This window comes from Macrotis lagotis, chromosome 2 (assembly GCF_037893015.1).
Source record: "Macrotis lagotis isolate mMagLag1 chromosome 2, bilby.v1.9.chrom.fasta, whole genome shotgun sequence".
Lineage (NCBI taxonomy): Eukaryota > Metazoa > Chordata > Mammalia > Peramelemorphia > Peramelidae > Macrotis > Macrotis lagotis.
In genome coordinates, this window is record NC_133659.1 from 156,214,872 (window position 1) to 156,234,715 (window position 19,844).

Genomic DNA, 19,844 nt, shown 5'->3' on the forward strand with positions numbered 1-19,844 from the left:
TGGCTGAACAAACAGCTGAATGATAAGAGAGGGAGGGTGGGGAAAGAAGAAATAACTAGAACAAAGGCACCAGGAACCTAACAAGCACCATGACTAGTCCTAGTCTCCTTACAACTTCTCCATTAAGACCTTCCAGACTGAGCTTGTCTTGGGAATGAATGGAATCCTCTCAATTTCTTCTATCTCACCAAATAAGTTCTTTCTACTCTAGGAAGCAACAGCACCAGGGAGGAATCCAACACTGTCCCTAGGGGTAGTCACGGAGTGAGGAAGCAAGGGAAAACCAGAGTCCTCATCCTCTACCACTTCTGCTGATAGACAAAAGCAATTTACTCAGGAGCAGAAAAAATATATATTGTGGCCTTCCAAACCTACCCTACCTTTATGACTTGGGAAAAGGTCAGTGTAAACCGGGGGAATTAGGTCTAGCAAGATCAGAAAACTAAGTACTACCAGGGGGAAAAAATAGGGTTTGGTCTGAGACATTAGGTAAACTTAGGAAGAAATGAACTTATGGTTGAAGAGCAAGAGATGATTTACCTTGAGGCTGACCCTGTCAAAACTGATCTAGCTGTAGAGGTCCTGGAAGGGGGTCTTGAATTATAAGGGTCTGTTAAGAAAATCTTTATAAGCCATTGGTAGCTTAGGGTGAATGGTCACTGGCCCATATGAAAATAAATAAAACTGCCTCCCAGACAACAATCTGGTCTAGCAAAAACCTAAGCAAAGGAATGAGAGCTTGGAATTTCTGAATACTATTGCCAGTTCTAATCCTGACTGGCGTGACGTTAGGCAAGCCCATAAACCAGACCTCAGTCACTCCAGCTATTAAACAAAAACATCACTGACTAGCTTCATTGGGGTGTTTTGAGGCCATTTCTGGGATGAAGCAGAAATTTCTATTAAAACATCAAGTCCAGCAGGAATCAGATACAGTTCACACTCCCAGGGTGGGTTTTACTCAAGAATTTCCAACTTCTTTAGCATCCCCAATGTTCCCAATGACCCATAGTGAAGTGGGACATCCAAGAACTCAAAATACAGGAAATAGGATTTGGAGCCTCACAACAACATGGCCAAGTAGGTGTTATTATAATTATTATTATTTCTATTTTCAATTAAGGAAACTGAGGTAAACAGGTCATAAAGAATTAATTCATGGAGCTTATTAATTTCAACCATATTTTCACATATCAGGTAGTGTATGCCAAATTGAATAGAGAATGTGACATGACAATTCAATAACCATGTGTGAGATCACATTCCTTCACTGAGATATATCTAAAGCAATCAAGTTTGAATACCAGTTCTAGTATTTTCTCTGACAATAACTATGTGACTTGGGGTAAGCCAATCTCTTAGGTATCATCAGTTTCCCAAAGAGTCACTGGAACTAGATGATCTGCATGTAATTGTAAGTAAAGTGTTTTGTAAATCTTAAAGTATTATATAAATATGTTATTATTATTTTAAAATGTTTAAAAAAGATATGGGTTCCTCCAATCAAGGAATTCCCAATCTAATAGGAAGACTTGACATAATACACAAAACACAATATATTAAAATAATAGTTAAATGCTAATTAAAAATACAAATAAAGTAATGGGGAGGGAGGGATGGGGGGAAAAGTCCATGAGAGAAAGGGTTAACTAACTGGGAGATTAAGTATAGCTTCCTGAAGGTAACAGTTTTTGAGTTGAGTTTTAAGGCATACATGAGAGTTTAAGAGATGATGAGGGCAGGAGGTAAATTAAGGAAAGCAGCAATATTCTAGTCAGAGAATGGTGTATGTAAAAGCAGAGTAAGAAAAGTTTGGGGTAAGTCAATCAAACAGTCAGCCTTAGCAAACTTGTATCAGACACTATGCCAAATACTGGAGATATAGAAGGTAAAAACAGGTCCTGCCATCAAGGAGTGTAAATTACAGTAGAGGAGACAACATGTAATAACCAAATAAATAAGAGATAAATGCTGAGTATATGGAAGGATGGAAGGAAAAAGTCCTAAGGGTACCTAAGGAAACTGCAAAAGATGGAACTTAATTTGAAGAGCATTTAGGGGGAATGTGGCATTCATGGAAGAGATAAAGCATGACAGAAACCTGAAAAGGAAGAATGGTGCCAGATTATGGAGGACCTTGATTGTCAAATTAAAACATTTGAATTTCACTCAGTAAGCAATAGAGTATCAGAGGATTTTAATCAGAAGATAAATCTGACCCAGTCATAATGATACAAAAGAAAAATGTCTGACAGCCTTGCAATGGATGATTAGGAAAGACAGATTGGAGGGAAGGGAAATAGAATTCTGGCAAAGTGGAAACAAAGACTTCATTTCTATGACAATAAAATCAACCAGACACTGCCTAGCAATAGGACTCTGGTCATTTCTCTCCATTTATATTGGCTTCAGAATCCAGAAAGGCTACTATCCATGAACCTTAGCTGGCTGGCATTAATACAAAGTGAAATTCATTTTGGAAAGCATTAGCTCTACTTGCTTTCAAAGCCAAAACCTTGAAATCTTCTCAATCCATTTATTTTCCTGGGCCCAACTACCCCAATTCAGACCTGAATCAGCAGCCTCCTCAGTGAACCACAATTCTTATACTGGAATGTCATTTGCACCAAGTTAATAATAGAAATAATGTACTATCCCACTAATGGCTAATTAAGGAACATTTAACAAGGTAATTCTTGGGAGGTCAGCTATTCCCACAGGACATATGAAGAAAGTGCTCAGATTTTAGGACATTTTTGCTGTTTTCCTGTGACTGTCCATATGTAAGGAAAAAAGAACAATTTTTCATTATCTCCTTCTCTTTCTGTTGGACCACATGGAACCTCAAAGACCATGGGGTTAACCCCTTCATTTTATAATTTAGAAAAAAAAGGTCCATGGAAGTTAAGTGTCTTGCCCAGAATCATTCAGTTAATAAACATCAAAGATGGAATTTGAACCCTGATCCTTTAACTGGGGAGCCAGTGCTCTTTCTGCTGTACCACACTGCCTCCACAAATCATTTGGCATTGCTCTGGAGAGCTTATGTATGGGAGGATAGAGAAGACAAAGACATGTTTATTCTCAAAAATTATATTTCAGTTGCCAATACATAGGGACATTTATTCTCTATCTCTACATAAAGCATATAGGAAAAAAAAGGAATTTCTTAGTTCTTCAGGAGTACTTGGGACCTTGGCAAATAGTGATACAATTAATTAATCTATACCTAGTATTCCTTCTGTAGGTATCAAGAGGATGCAGGATCATTTTTCTCACTGAGGGACAGAGGTCACTGAAGGCTGTGCCTGAAAGAGCCTCCAGATGGTTTACCTTGCCTCTTCAAAACAGAAGCACTGATCTTCACCCTCTTACTCCCCCATCAAAACTAACATACACAGACATAGAAACAGATGAACACACACACACACACACACACACACACACACACACACACACACACACACAGACTTATACACCATCTATCACTCCCACCCTGGCAGTTTTAACTTATAGCAAAGTTCATAAATACAACATTCTGCACATATCTGACAGAATCCCATTGGCAGGTGAAAATAGGTGCATCCAATTTTTTTTTTACATCAGTGAGATTCTAAGTCACCTTTTAAAGGCAAGGGAAAGATATACTTGCCAGGATGAGGTCATAGCCTCATAATGGACATATTTACCTAAATTCATTCAATCAATAAATACAATGCAAATACTTTGCATTCTCTCTCTCTTTCTCTCTCTCTCTCTCTCTCTATATATATATATATAAATATACATATTTATATATATATATATACGTGTATGTATCTATTTATATGTATGTATATATTCTGTAAAACAAGCTCCCTGAGGGCAAGAACTGTTTCAGTTTTGTCTTTGTACACCCTTTGTGTCTTCGTATTTCCTATGCCTAGCATATTTTATGTTTGGGTATAGTAGATGCTTAATACAATTGTGTAGAATTGAATTATGGGATCAGATAAACATGAAGTCATGGAAAGAGCTCTGGATTTAAAGACCTAGGTTCAAATCCTGTCCATTAATAGCCATGTGACTAAAGGAAAGTTACTTAATCAGAGCCTCAATACTGTCATCTGAAAAAAAAATTGAGATAACAATACCTATGTTGTCTACTTCATAAGGTTGTCATATGGATCAAATGGGATAATATAGTTGAAGTGCTACCAGCCCTAGAATGCTATATAAATGTGAACTATTGTTGTAAGTCACTCAAAGGCACCAGAACAAGCCAATAAGGGTAAATGTCATAGGATAAAATAACTCAACTTTTAATCTCCAGGAACATTTTACACTTGGGCTTTTTTGTCACTATTTTCTTAGTGCCTATGTTTTTGGTTGCATGTTGCATATGCTTTATCCATCTGGAACCCTTATGGGAAAATAGTAATAATTGACATCTATTTAGTACTTTGAGTCTTGCAAAGCAAGATGTAACGTAATATAATCTCATTCTCATAATGTCCCCTCCTCCTCTCCCAAGAAAGGTGGGCATTATTACCATCCCTACTTTACAAATAAGGAAACTGAAGTTAAGAGAGGTTAGGAGATTTATCCATTAGTTCAGAGTTGCTAAGTCCAGAACTCTTTACCATGCATTTCTAGTACTGGAATTCAGGCAAAGGACCATGGGTGACAAATAAAGATAAGAAAACTGGAGTAGTGACAATTCCAATGATTAATGATAATTGAAAACTGCCCAAGAAAGAATGTATATACAAATTGATCACAGACCTCACACAATGCCCTTGAGATTGCTTAACTATTCAATATATTTAGATGTGTCACCAGAAAAAATCCAGGGAAAAACCAATGATTTGGTGACTACTAAATGGAACAGGATACTAAGCTATCCTGTGAGGTCAAAGGCCCGAGATCTTTTATGAGACTCCAAACATTAATTGCTCCCATGAATTCTATTCTCCTATTAAAGTATCAGAGAAACAAAGCAACAGATGTTAGAGCTACCAATTTCAAAGACCTTTCAGGACAGACTTTCTACCAAAAACAGATGATCACTTTTTTTAAGCTAAAATGACCTCAGAGATCACTTAGTTCTACCCTCTCAACTTTTAGGAGAAAAAATAAAGTAACTTGCCTACGGGTCAAGTAAGAAATCAGAGGCAAAGCTGGGATGAAAATCTCAATCTCCAAATTCAAGTGGGAATCCATCATATCATATAGTGTTATACTGAGAAACATTTAAAGATCATACCACCTTTTCTCAAGATTGAGAAAACACACTCTCTTCTTATCCTTGTGCTTTATTTATAAAAATAGCTACTTCACAAGTCGGGTAGATTCACAAGATCCCATGATATCAAGTAAAAATTCCAGACAGTTTGGTCCAGTGGAAAGAATGCTCGTTCTGAAACAAAGGACCTGAGTTCAAATCTTGTCTTTGTTACTTAATGTCAGTGTCACCTTGGGCAAGACACTTAACTTTCCTGGGCTTCAGTTTCTTCATCTAAAAATTGAGGGGATTGGGCTAGATGGCTTCTAAGGTCCTTTCCAGCTCTAAATATCTAGATTATCCCATGATCAGATTGGTGCTTGACTTGGTTTGATAACTTCATTAAAATAAAGTGTTCAGGGATTTAACAGAGCTATCATTGCTGCTCCTTTACAATCCCCCTCTGGGAAGACAGAGTACCATCCCCTTACTAGTCACCGAAGAAGGAAACAAATGTTTTCTAGGACAACCCAATCTCAACTGAAAGACTAATATTACGACTCTGTATTCAAAAGGTAGATGAAGAATCAATTCCATAGGGCCAGAAGGCTTTGCCTAGGGCCTTCCTTTAGAAAAATACAAATATTTAAATTCTGGATTTCTCTTTGATTATATACTATAAAAGTTCTTACAGAGGCCACCCAAAATCCCAAGTTGTATAAGAAGCCCTTCCTGATCCTCCTTAATTCCAATGCTTTCCCTCTATGACTATTTCTGATTAACCCAATATATTCAGTAACATGGTGGTTTGTACATAGTAGCTTGCAACGTTGTCTCCCCCTTGTGAATTACTTGAGAACGGGGGGTCATCTCTTATCTTTCTTCAAATCCTCAGCATTTAGCACAGTGCCTGAGACCTGGTAGGTTCTTAAAATGCTTTTTAAGTGATTACAGGTAAGCTTAAATTCTTATACCTCACCACACCCACAGTATCCATATTAAGAAATTATTCCCCAAAAAGAAAGAAAAACTCACCTACTTTCACAAAATGAAAAACCCACAGATTCTTTTGGATTTCTTCTTTATGGGCCTGGCACACTTAGATATTCAATGATTGTTGAACTGAATTCTCTTCCCCTAGCTACCTAATCCCAAAGGACCAGCCTTTAACTAGTCTTCAAACATATTAAAATTTGCCTCCAAGATGCAACTCTTCTCAAACTTCCTAATTTTAATCATAACAAGATATTAATCCATGAATCCAAAGAGTCTTGTTCACAGAATCCCTTTCTGTCACTTAACTTTCTCCATTGTTTGGGGACCAGAGATGGAGAATGTGCAGCACACCCAGCAGTCTCATGTGACCTGTTCCCTTATACCCAAGAAAGATTACTACCCCAGTCAATAGAATGTAATTAGTTTGATCATATTAACTATTGCTTTCATCTCCAATGTGCTTTTTTAAAAGCTTCCAAACCACACCATAATAGTTTTCTAACTCTTAACAGTTCCTTCACCCTTCCTTTTCTTTCCTGCAAACAATGGGCATGTCAACTGTAGGCTGGCTAGCAGTCACACTCTAAGACCATCAACTGTTAGCTTGTAAAGAGAAAGAGAGAGAGAGAGACATGTAATTACTTAGTTCCTTTTAAAAAGTAAAAAATAAATCTTAATCCAACTTACCCTTGTTTCCCAGGAGAAAGGGGCAGAGTGTTCATCCTGCCAAGTTACATCCTGAAATAAAAATTCAAGAGTAAGCATGAAAGACAAACTCAGGCTTATAAAAACCAAACCGATGGTCCAGTCATGGATAAATTATGCCTCTGGGGCTGTCCTTATCCCATCCCCTAGTATTTTGATCTTCAGGGAGACAATATTATATTCTTAGAATCTTGTTTCACCTTATATATAAAGAGTCAAATTTGTGTGCTTATTGCCTTCAGTTGATCTGGTATCTTTACTGAAGGGCTGATAACTATCCCAAGACTTTAAAGAGAGTATGGTTTTAATCAAATAGATAAATGCAGAATCCATTTAATAATGCACTTAGAAAAGAGACAAAGAAGAATGGGAAGAATTTAGAAATTAATTTTCTGGACTAAACCAAATATAAAAGAGACAAAGAAAACGTCACCACATGGTCTGATGTAAAATCCACGAGGGCAGGGACAAAGTCTTATCTTTACTTTACATTACACCTACTCAAAATATACTGTGCATCCAGTAAGCACATAAATGTTGTTTAAGTTTAAAGAGATTCTTGGATTCCCTTCAATATCTAGATTTATGATCCTACAATCATATCTGTTCTTTCTTTGGCTCTATTTTGATCAGTTTTCAATGTGAACCTGAGAGAAGGGTAGATAAGAAATCCCATTAAGTGCTTTAAAGGGCAGATAAGAAATCCCAGAAAGTAGTCTGAATGGGCAATGAGGTTGAGGAATATTATCCTCTATAAGATCTAGTCAACACTGTTTCTACTAAGGCACCTTTGAAATGATTTGTACATGCACAGCTGAAGTTAAACTAGACAACCCTACATAAAAGTGTGAAATAAGTTAAATTAATCTTTAGTGCTTAGTATTCTTTTTCTATAATTTTTCTCAGACTTTGGTGATATCCTATTCTGCCAGGAGTGAACACAACTCAGAAAGTTATCAATTTAGAGCTGGAATAGATCTTAAAGGTTCTCTTATCCAAACTCCTCATCTTACAGGTGATGAAACTGAGACCAAAGAGTTAAGAAACTTACCCATGGACAGAACTGGATACCTGACACCAAATCCAGCACTTTAGTCACTATATACTATGCTTTATTAAATTATAATAATTTAGACCTGGAGAAAACATCTTGTCCCAACTATTTCACAGATAGATAATGAGGATAAATGATTTTTATCAAGACCACCCAGTGCCAAAATCAGGAATAGGATCCAAATCTCTTAACTATTGACTTTTCTACTCTCTATTCTAGTTTTCCATCTTGTATTTTCAGTTTGTTTTCCTCCCATGTGTACTATACTATGTTTGTTCTCATTAATCTTACCCTATTTGCTTTTTTACTACAACTCAGCAAGGTTAGATTTGAATTATTTTATTCTCTTTCAATATGCTTACCAGCTCTTTCTCATCTCCACCCTTTCATTAACTTTATTTTTTGACCACACTCTGTATTATATTATTCAAGTCACTAATAAAAAATGGGGTACAAATATGACATAGATTGAATAGCATCACTGTTGTATCCTCTAGGCTAATACAAATTATTAAGCTAAACACCATCCTCTAGTGCCAGTCAGTTTTGAGCACATTCAACTATGACCTTCACTTCTGTTAAACATTAAGGGCTTACCATTGGCTCAGGGCTGGGTTAGATGCTCTGAGAATTACAATGATTAGTTATCACATGATAACTATTCATAATTGAAGAAGTCTTTCTTAAACACAGAATCTGCCATCATTTCCCTTGATCTACCAAATCTAGAAAGTTGATAAGATCTTGATGGTCTTGGTCTATTATGGTTGCTGGACAAAGTCACTTTTGTGCTACTTTGGGGTTGTTCAATCAGAGGCAAACTCAGCACACAGTCACTCTTGACAGGATGTTGAAAGTGTTTCACTCTTTTGGTGACAAATTAGAGAAATGGCACCTCCTCCTATCTGCATCTTCCCATTCTCTCCCTCTCCCTCCACTGTGCCCTTTTATCATTCTCTCTCACTGTCTGTCTCTTTCTCTTTTATACCTCCAGGTCCTCTAGCTTCTTTTCCTCATTCTACAAACATTCTCAAAACTGCTATTCTCTTTTTTTATTTTAAATTTTATTTTAAAACAAATTTCCCCATTGCTTTATTTTTTAATTGTCTGATAATGTTTGTGGCTTGTTCTTGAAGATCAACATACAAAGAAAAGGGATTGTATAGGACACTGCAAATCTCCATTATATAAAGCTTTTTTGAAAAAAGAATAAAGAAAAAAAAGATGCCAAGAAAGCACCAAATGGAGTCACAAAGAGTCAGATGTGAATAAACAACAAAATGTTTTATTTAATATAGTATCCAGGAAGCCCAATAAATACATTTTTTACCACCATCATCTAAAGCTACCTCCAGAACCAAGTTTACTGGTTAGTGCTTTTGTGTTTTGAACTCTTCTATCCTTTTCTGACTTCTAGACCAATTAGGTCATTTGTTTGCTCTTGATATTACTGTGGCTAATACCACAAGGCAACTGCTAAATAGGATGTAGAAAGAAGTTTCCTCTCTTCTCAAAAGATATTTTTTTTATTTCTCAAATTATCATTTCATCTGTTTTCTCCTTTACAGTCAAACTTCTTGAATAGACCAAATTCTCTTGCTTCCATTTTCTCATCATTCTTTCACTCCTCAATATCTTGCAATCTGGTTTCCAGAGCTAAAAATTTCTCTATGGAATTTAATAACTTCCTTATCATTCTCAAAGTAAAAGTTTCTCCCTCCTCCTCCCCTCTTCTACCCTTGGCCTTTTCATCTCTCTTCACTCTCTTTCCTTTGGTCATCATATGTACTCCCATTGCTTCAATTATCATTTCTAGGCAAGCAGTTCTCAAATTCATATCTCCATTTGCAATCTCTCACCAAACTTCCTGATCAATATCTATACGTTCAAACAACTCAAACCAAACATACGTAAGATTCAATTCCTCATCTTCCCCCCAACTTTTAAAATTTCTGTTGATCATCATCCTACTCATCTAGACTCCTAGTCTCAAAATTACCTTAATCCCTTCTCTGGCATCCAATCAATCATTTGTCAAATCCTGTTGATTCTAGCTTCAAGACAGCTCTCTTATATGTCCTTTTTATCTTAGACTCTAACCACCTTAAATCAAGCTTTTATTATACATTATTCTTTCTTCAACCCATCCTTCACTCTGCTAAATAATCTAACATAAACTCAGATCATGTCACTCCTCAAAACTCAAAGAAAAAAAAAGAATCTCCATTGTATAACAAATAAAAGTAAACTCATGATACTGGCATTTAAGGCCCTCTATAATCTAGCTCCAGACTACCATTTTAGTCTTTTTCATATTATTCCCCATCATCTCAGTGGGAACTTAATAAGTTTCAGTATTTTCTTGCCTTCTCTCATCTCCAGGTATATGCTTACTCTATTTCTGGTTAATGGAATAGACTCCATCTCATCTTCTTCTGCTGAAACTACTCTCTTCCTTCAAGGATGAATTCAAGTACCACCTTCTCCACTGAAACATCTTTCCTTGGCACCACTTTCTCCTCCCACTTTCCATCACTGGAAACATTCAGGAAAATAACACAACCTATATTAAAAACATCTATTATGTATGACTAATCAATCAACAAGCATTTGCTTATATATTTACAAGGGCACATATAAGCAAATCCTGTATGGCACACATCCCTTTGGGAATCCATGGACAATGGGCAACCATGGTTGGGTTGGAGATTATATATACATATAGATAGATAGATAGATAGATAGATAGATAGAAATATAGATATATAGATATATAGATATATAGATATATTCATATAGATATATAGATACATAGATATAGATACACACATATGCACAAATAGTTTTTTTTTATTTTATCATTTCTGGAGTTCCCTCCAGCAATGCAGAGTGCAACCCATCCCTGCCTGACCATTTTGTACATTTCTCATCCATGTTTTTCATGCCTTCACCATTCCAAATCAGGCTTCAATCACTTGCATTCTGGTAATTATAGCAGCCTGGATATCCATAGCCTAGGAGTTTCTGCTGCCTCATGCCCTTTGGCATCATGGGCTAGATCTTCTGGATAAGGAATGGAGAATTTCAGTAGTTGAATTTGCTGTTTAAGCAAAAAAAGGTAGGGGAAGAAAAGATCACTGAGTTCTGATGACAGAGAAAGAGAAAGAGATACAGACAGACAGACATATAGACAGGGTGGAAGAACATGTACAGTACTGGGTAAACTAAGTATAGAGGCTGTTAAAAATGTCCTAGGGAAATGTCAAAAAAAGAGAAAAAGCACATTCCTTGCTTGCCTGTTAAAAGTAACACTAATTACAACCTTTAATAGTAATGGCTTATCAGTCAGGCCTAATTATCATGTGTATCATTCTATGTCAAGCTAATTTCAAAGTATCCTTTGTACTCAATATCAAACTCTATATACATTTTATGCCTTGTCTTCTCAGAGAGAAGTTGCTCAGGGAGTATGATAATACATTCCCAATCTTGACTGGCAAAAAAAGTAATACTGGTCAATCTCCCCTTTGCCATAAGATTCCAGTTAAACCCAAATTATTTTTCACTAGGAAAGTTTGAAATTCCCCTGTTTCATTGAAAGTCCATCTTTTCCCTGAAAGAGGATGTGCAGTTTTGCTGGGTAGTTGATTCTCAGTTGTAAACCAAGATCTTTTGCCTTCTAGAATATCATATTCCAAGCCCTACGAGACCCAAAGTAGATGCTGCCAGATCCTGTGTAATCCTGACTATAGCACCATGGTACTTGAATTGCTTGTTTCTGGCAGCTTTTAGTATTTTCTCTTTGACTTGGGAGTTTTGGGATTAGGCTATAATATTCCTGGGAGTTTTTCTCTTGGGATCTCTTTCAGGAGGTGATTGGTGAATTCCTTCAACTTCTATTTTACCCTCTGCTTCTAGAATCTCAGGGAAATTTTGCTGTACTATTTCTTGAAAAATGAAGTCTAGGCTCTTTTCCTGGTCATGACTTTCAGGTAGCCCAATAATTTTTAAATAATCTCTCCTGGATCTATTTGCACAGTCAGTTGTTTTTCCAATGAGATATTTCACATTTTCTTCTAATTTTTTTTTTGGGGGGGGGGTTGGTAAGTTTTATTCCTTCCTGATTTCTTGCAAAGTCATCATCTTTCTTTAGTTCCTTTCTGCATTTGAAGGAATTATTTTCTTCAGAGAACTTTTTTATCTCCTTTTCCAGCTGATCAATTCTGCTTTTTAAGGCATTCTTCTCCTCATTTGCCTTTTTTTCCCATTTGGCCTAAACTGGTTTTTAACATATTATTTTCTTCAGTATTTTTTTCACCAAGTTTCTGACTTGGTTTTCATGATTTATCTGCATGGCTCTCATTTCCCCTCCCCAATTTTTTTCTCTACTTTCCTGAACTGCTTTTCAAAGTCTTTTTGAGCTCATCCATAGCCTGAGCCCATTTTCTATTTCTCTTGAAGGTTTTGGATAGAGAAACTTTGATTTTGTCATCATCTGAGTATGTATTTTGATCTTCCATGGGAACCAAAGTAATTTTCTATGGTCCAATTCTTTTCTGTTGTTGCTCATTTCCTCAGCCTATGGCTGTTTTACCATATTTCCAAGGCTTGGGGGGGTTTATGGGACACCCCACAGGGATCTTAATTCCTCCAAGGTCTTATGAGAGGTTTTGATTACTCTCTTGCCTGCATTCAGGTTCTTCCCTCTTCCCTGGAGCTGTGAAGATGGTCCCTCCTTGGCTATGTTGTGTAGGAGTCCAAAGTACAACCTAGATTTGAGTGTGGGCAAACAGCTGAGTCCTTCCCTAGGGAGAGCAGAGAGACTTCTGCAGTCTCCCCCAATCCCCTTATTGTCTATGGGTTGAGAGCTCCAGACATGCTGGGTGACTCTGCTGACTCCCACTGTAGGTTCTCACCACAGGGCTGCTCTGAGGCTGGAGCTCTACTCTGTACTCACTCTGGTTTGGCAGAGTTCTCTCACCACCCCTTCCAGCTGTTCCCAATGATTAAACTGTCCCCTTTGCCACAGATCCAGGTGCCCAGCTGCACTGGGACTGTGGCTGTGGCTGTGCTGTAGCTTTTTCCAACCCCTGGTCCTGGTGGAAGAGACCTATTCAGGAGATCTTCTATGTTGTCCTGGACTGGGAAATTGTATCACTCAGTCTTTCTGTGGGTTCTGCCCCTTTAGATTTTGGCTAGAATCATAATTTGATGGCCTTTGGAGTTTTGGGGGGGGGGGACAAGTATCTGGTAATTCCCGCCTTCATGCTGCCATCTTGGCTCCCCCAAATTATTTTTCAATTTACATATTTTGATCCTCCCAAAATGTGCTATTTTGTGAGATACTGAATTTTCCATCACTGGAAACATTCGGCAGACTGGGATGTTGTAGAAAGCATTCCTCCATTAGGCAGGAAATCAAGTTAAATGACTTCTCATGTCCCTTCTAAAGCTAAAATTTTATGATTCCAAAAATTTTCAAGTTCTCCTTTGTAGTAGTAAGGCAACAGGATGAGTTTTCCAGGTGGGAAAACTAAAGCAAAGACCAAGGTCTAAGTCCCAGATCTGTGTACTATTCTAAGCTACCAGTTCCTCATCTGATGTATCACTGGAGAGAGTTCTAATCCTTTAATTAGGAAGATGTGTGTTCAAATCCAACTTTAAATACTTACCAGCTTTGTGATTCTGGACAGATCACTTAACCTGTCTGCTTCAGTCTCCTCTTCTGTAAAATGGGATAAAAATAGCACCCAGTTTCTAGGGCTGTTGTGCAAGTCAAATAAAATATTTGTCAAGTGCTTTCTAAACCTTGAAGTACTAATAAATGCTAGCTCATATTATTATCATCTTTAAAATGATGAGAAAACTATCTGCCTTGCAGGGTTGTTGGGAGGAAAATGCTTGGTAAATTTTAAAGAACTGTATAAAATGGGAGCTATTATCACATAAAATGGCATTACCAGCTCTGGAATTATAATAAAAAGTTTTAAATTTAAAAAAAAAGTAATTTGTAAAGTGGGGGGATTTATTTGTTAAAGAAGTTTGAATGTTCTCTTTAGACCTGTAAAATTCCACTGACCTGATAAATAGAACAATGAGGTGGACTTAATCATCAGCTTCAAGGAAGGCAAAAGACTAGAAGAGAGTAAAATACAATCTTACTAACCTCCCTCTATCTAAACATGAACTTCTTCCTAGACTGAAATTATGTACTTTGAAATACTTCAGGTTCTACAAAATTAAATCAAGACTTGTAGTTGAAATGTTTTTGAAGTCGATCAAATATCATAAAGCAGATGTAAACCTTGAGTTTGCACACAGATCTGAGGAGGCAGCCAGTGAGCCTGTAATTAATTCTCTTTAGTCAGGCCCATCACAACTTAGAGGACCACTACAGTCATCTTTCTCCAAGGCAATGTCAAGTCAGTAGTGTTTTATTCACTCTTGCAAGAGACTGAATAAAGAGGTGGATTCCTCAGCTTTCTATAATCTTGTGCTCATAAAAATAATATAGCACTTTAAAGCACACACACAGACACACCAAACCAAAGTATGATCTGATGTCAGCCACCAGCTGCAGACCCAAGCAATAAAAAGCTTTCATAAGAGAACAGGCTCTCCCAGCAGTTGGATACAAATGGCATCAAAATTTCAGAGTGGCAAATACTTTCTCACACAATAGCATCTTTCTTTTGTATCCCACCAGAACCAGCAGGCACACCAATGTGCCACCAAGCACACTCTATTCTAGCCAATTACATACATTCTGTGTACACACACACATACACACACACACACACACACACACACATACAAACTGAAATTTCCACTAAACCAAAAGCACAACTGCTAATTTCTGTGACAAACCCATCCAATAACAACTTTTCTCCTGGCTATTACAGTGGTTTATGTCCCATTTTTTAATGATGTTGTGGGAACGCTCTCAGGAGATTCAAGTTTCCCTAGATAAAAGAAAGGTGCTAAAGGAGGATAACTCAGCCACCCTGAAAATAGCTTCTCCATTGTAGAAAGGAAAAGGAGCACACAGTCCTAACACGCTGGTGTAAGGGCACCTGTTCTCACTCAAGGGAGAGTCTGACAGAGAAACTGAAAATGAGAAAAAGAAGCAAATGAAATGAATTTGAGACATACACAGTATCTGACAATGAGATGCCTGATCAACACAGAAGGAAGGCACTGCCAGTTTCTCCAACAGAAGTTTTCAGGAAACCCAGATGGTCTGGCATTCACTCCTCTTTCTCTCTCACACATATAAAGCACCTTTTCCGCTGAAATGCCAGCAGCCTTTAACACTGCTCTCTTATCTGGCAACCAAATACCAACCCACATCTTTTTCCAAAAAGTCAGATGAGGCCTTGGTGTAGCAATTGTTTCAGTTCATACAGCATATTCTTTGTCAGGGTCACTGGAAAGATATCCACCCCCACACCTACACTGAAGACAGTCAACAAGGTTTCTTCCTTAGTGGATAATGAACATTCATAGCAATCTCTTACAAAAGCCTCCCTGGGAAAAAGAGATGGGCCAAGAACCAAGTGGTTATCAAAGCAAACTTAAGAAGACACAGCTGAAAGTCAAACCTCCCCTATCCAGTCAAGAGAGAAGCAGAGAACAGAACTAGCAATTAAAGAAGGGGGAAAATATTTTGAGACCTATAAGCTTTTTCGGCTGACTCTTAGTAACTTTTATTCTATTTTTGAGGAGGTTAGTGGGAGACAGGGATAATCCAGGAGCTTCTCCAAATTAAACTTGAAATTCTAGAATTCTCCTCCATCACTCACATTCCAAAGATAGATTTACCTTTTACCTGACTTCAGGATAATCTTTTCCTTTTATATACTCTACAGAACTTTTAAATAGAAAGGAATTTATAAATTATCTAAGACTTATCCTCTCCATTATTGTGGAAGTTCTTTTGTAAACACTTCCTTAATCAAATTCTACTCTGACTTAGCAAACTGATTTGAGACAATTGCTTGAACAAAGTGCCCACCAGAGTCAAGTCCTTCTGGCTCAAAGCCCTAGACACTTGTTAGGGCTGTCTCTATAACCTCATTATGAAGAAACTGAGGCACAGAGGAAAAAATTATCATTAAAGTGTTCAGTCAATTAAAAGATCTACCTTGTGAACCAATACAAAATTTGGATATATAGGTTACTAGCAAATTCCAAAGGTTTAAGAATTAATTTACTTTCTCCTCCCCATCCCTCCCTTATACAGAAAGATGTCAAACATATTGATGGTCCCTCAAATACTCAAAATTCTGAATTTATCTATTTAATTCCCATGATCAACTCTACTTCAATTACACATTGGGATGGACATACTCTTGATCTTGCCAACACCTATGTATTTTACTTCACCTCCAACATTATCTTACTGTATCAATATCTGTTATCATTTCATCTTTCCTTATACCTTATGAACCCTAACCCTCTCCTTTGTTTTCACCATGACCTCCATTCCCTTATTAACCCTCACCTTTTCTCTGTTCTTTCCCAGACCTCCACCCATGCACTTGTTATACTCTCCTTCTTGCCCAACTTAACCCTTTGGTGAACCAACTCAATTCTACATTATCTGTAACTCTGAAATTCCTTGACCTTTTCTATTACTAATTATTCCCTGCCAACCTAGAGATTACCCTGTATATTCTCTCTTCTCTTTGTTTTCACGAGTCTTCTCTTTCCTGGTTCACATCCTATTTCTCAACCATGCCTTCTCAATTTTCTTTATTGATTCTCTATTCAGGTCAAGCTCACTAATTCTTGGTATTATTCAAGGCTCTTTCCTAGGTCCTTTTTTTCACTCTATACTAACATTTGATGATCTCATCAATTCCCATGGGCTCAATGAACATCTCTGCAGATGATTCCTAGATCTTTATACCCAGCTTCCTCTTTTATATCTAAGCTACCTCTCCCCAACTCCCTCATTATTGTCAAGCCCTAATAACTTTTGGGCTAGACTATTGAACTAGCTTTCTATCTTGTCTCTGTCACAGATCTCTCCCCAATTCATTGTTCTCTCAGGTAAGATTATATTTCTAAAAAGTGCATATAACCAAGTTACCTCTTTGTTTCACCACTATATCCCCACTTCCACTTTGTTTAATAAGCTGCAGTCACTCCTTATTACTTCCAGGATCAAAATATAAACTCTTTTATATGGCACCTTAAGCTTATAACCTGGCTCCTTACTACATTTCCAATCTTCTTACACTTTACTTCTCCCTTCTGAATAGGGATGGAATAAATAGTAACTTTGTTCTTCAGAACACTTACCCAGCATATCATCTCACATCCTGTTTGTACTATAGAAGAGGTTTACTGTACCTATTGTGCCATGCTGTACTTATGTTTGTGATGGATAGTTGAGGATACACACTTAACAATCCAACCAGAGACCACTAGGGTAGCCTATCCATCTGTGGGCCACAGCAGTGGTCTACTTCCATTTGTCTTTCCTAGAATCACTTTCCAATTCTGATCTCTATGTCTTCACTCTACCTGTTCTAGACTGTTCTGACTTTTAGTTTCTCTGGTTTGTTTCAAAGCAGTTCAATTCCACCTTCTGTAGAAACCTTTCCTCCTAGAGTTTTTCCAGATGTCATTACTTTTTCTTTTTACATCAACTTCTTGTGTCTATGTGTACACATACTCCCACTGAAATGTATGTTCCTTGAGAAAAATGTTTGGGGCTTTCTTTGTATTCCCAAAGCTCAATCTAATGTCTAGAATATAGTAAATGCTTCATAAATAAATGCTTGATTGATTAGCTTCTACAGTGATATCTATCTAATAACTTTAGTAGGTTCTGGGATCATCCAACTACTTAACCAACATTTTCAATTGTCCATCACAAGCCTTCAAACCTTAAACCTCATATGGAGTATGAACTGGATCTGAAATGATTAGACTGGTTGAGTGTTCTAGATAAGAAATAGTCAAACCTGTCAATTGCCAAATTTTTAAAACCTAAATACAATGAAACTTTTTTCCAATTACATGCAAAAATAGTTTACAATAGTTATCATTTTGCAAGCTTTTGAGTTCCACATTTTTCTACCACTCTTCCCCCCCATGTCAGCAAACAATTTGATATGGGTTGTACATTATGTGTGTGTGTATACATATATATACATATATATGAAAATGCTTTTTTTAATACAATTTTATCTCTTTCATAATTCAGAAGGTGTTTCAATACAATGCAATACTTTGTGAGAATGATTGGAAGCACTGAAGCTGAATTCCCTAGTATCCTGACTGCTGACTGCAGGTTATCAAAGGAGTCATGGTATAGTTAGTGAAAAGGGCCCTAAATTTTGGCAGCAGAAGACTTGGACCCAAATCCCAGCTCTATTGCTTCCTAATGTTTTCTATTTACTGTTTCATTGGAGAAGTAAAATAGTCTAGTATCTTTGCAAAGAAAACCTCTATCATTATATCACAATGAGTCAGACATAACTGAAACAATTGAATAACTTGATCTTACTTTCTATGAGACTTAGTTGCCTTATCTGTAAAATGGAGAGAATACCTGCTCTAAATATTCAGATGGCTCGATGAATAGAGAGCTGCACTTCAGGTCAAGCAGTCCCAGATTCAAATCCAGATTCTGCTATGCACTATTTGTATAACCTTGGACAAGTCACTTCATCTTGGGACCTCAACTTATCTGTACTGGGGGTAGACCAGTGGGTGGAATGTTGAACTTGGAAGACCTGAGTTCAAATCCCACCCCAGACACTTATTATCTGTGTGACATAGGGCAAGTCACTTAACCTCTATGGTTCAGGGGAAAGGACATTAAAATTGGAGTTGAAAGACCTGGTTCTATTTAGTTCCTGCAGGATGCTGGATAATTCAGTTGATTTTTCTAGATGTTAGTCTCTTAATTTGTAAAATAATAGAACTGGACTAAATCACGAATGATATCCTTAATAATAAGACTATTTAACACTAAGATTATAATAGATTGTACTCTTTGTTCTATGATATAGGCTGAATGGATAAGAAAATAAAAGTGACTCAGAGTCCAGGATTCTAAGTTTATAATCCTGTGTTCTGCTAAGTCACAAACAGATTTACATCAATAGATATAGGCTCCACAAAGGGAACTCCACACTCCATCAACATCACAAGCCTACAAACTCACACACTCCACAATTCATACCTACATACAAGTATGACAGACCTACATGCCTAAATAATATACTACGTACCTTATAGGGTATTGTAGATATTGTTTTGTAAACTTTAAAGTGAAATTCTGTTACTGTTTTATCATTGATTTATGAAACAGTATTACAGTTATGGAGATAAGCAAAAATAATGAGAAATGCCCCAGTCTACCTGGAATAGGTCAAAAAGGACTAAACAAATTCTGATCAAGTCAGGAGCTGGAGCTCACTTTTCCTGGCTTCTGGGTTTCAGAAGTAAAGTAGCTTACCCAGCTAAATGCAAGGCTTAATTACTGAGTAGTTGCATAATAACCCAAAAGTAGAAAGATTATAGGAAAACTATTTTGTCTTCTAAAGCTCTGATCTATTTAAGAAGTAAATACAATGCCCCTGCTTTAATCTTTACATTTTGAAAACGATTTATGTATCTATAAGATAAAGTGAAATGATTACAATGTGCTCTTCTATTACAAATGCCTGTATATAGACTATATTAGTATTTCTAAAAATGCATCTTTGTTCTTACTTGAAGCCTGCAATATATTTAGTCTTGCTGAGGTAAGAGAATTTCCAAACTGGATAAGCAAACCTATAGTTCCAATAGCAAAAATGTACCACTAATGATTTAATCCATAAATGAGTAGCACCACAATTTAAAAAAAATAGAATCTTCAATCTC

The 19,844-nt window shown here is 36.9% G+C and overlaps 1 protein-coding gene across 1 annotated transcript in view; it reads right to left on the reverse strand.

Moving 5' to 3' along the window:
* C2H1orf198 (chromosome 2 C1orf198 homolog) overlaps positions 1-19,844 on the reverse strand; it is a 42,224-nt gene that overhangs the window by 16,192 nt on the left and 6,188 nt on the right. The window contains exon 2 of the mRNA XM_074223041.1: positions 6,887-6,937. Coding sequence (XP_074079142.1) covers positions 6,887-6,937 — 51 coding nt within the window. The remainder of the gene's footprint in view (positions 1-6,886; positions 6,938-19,844) is intronic.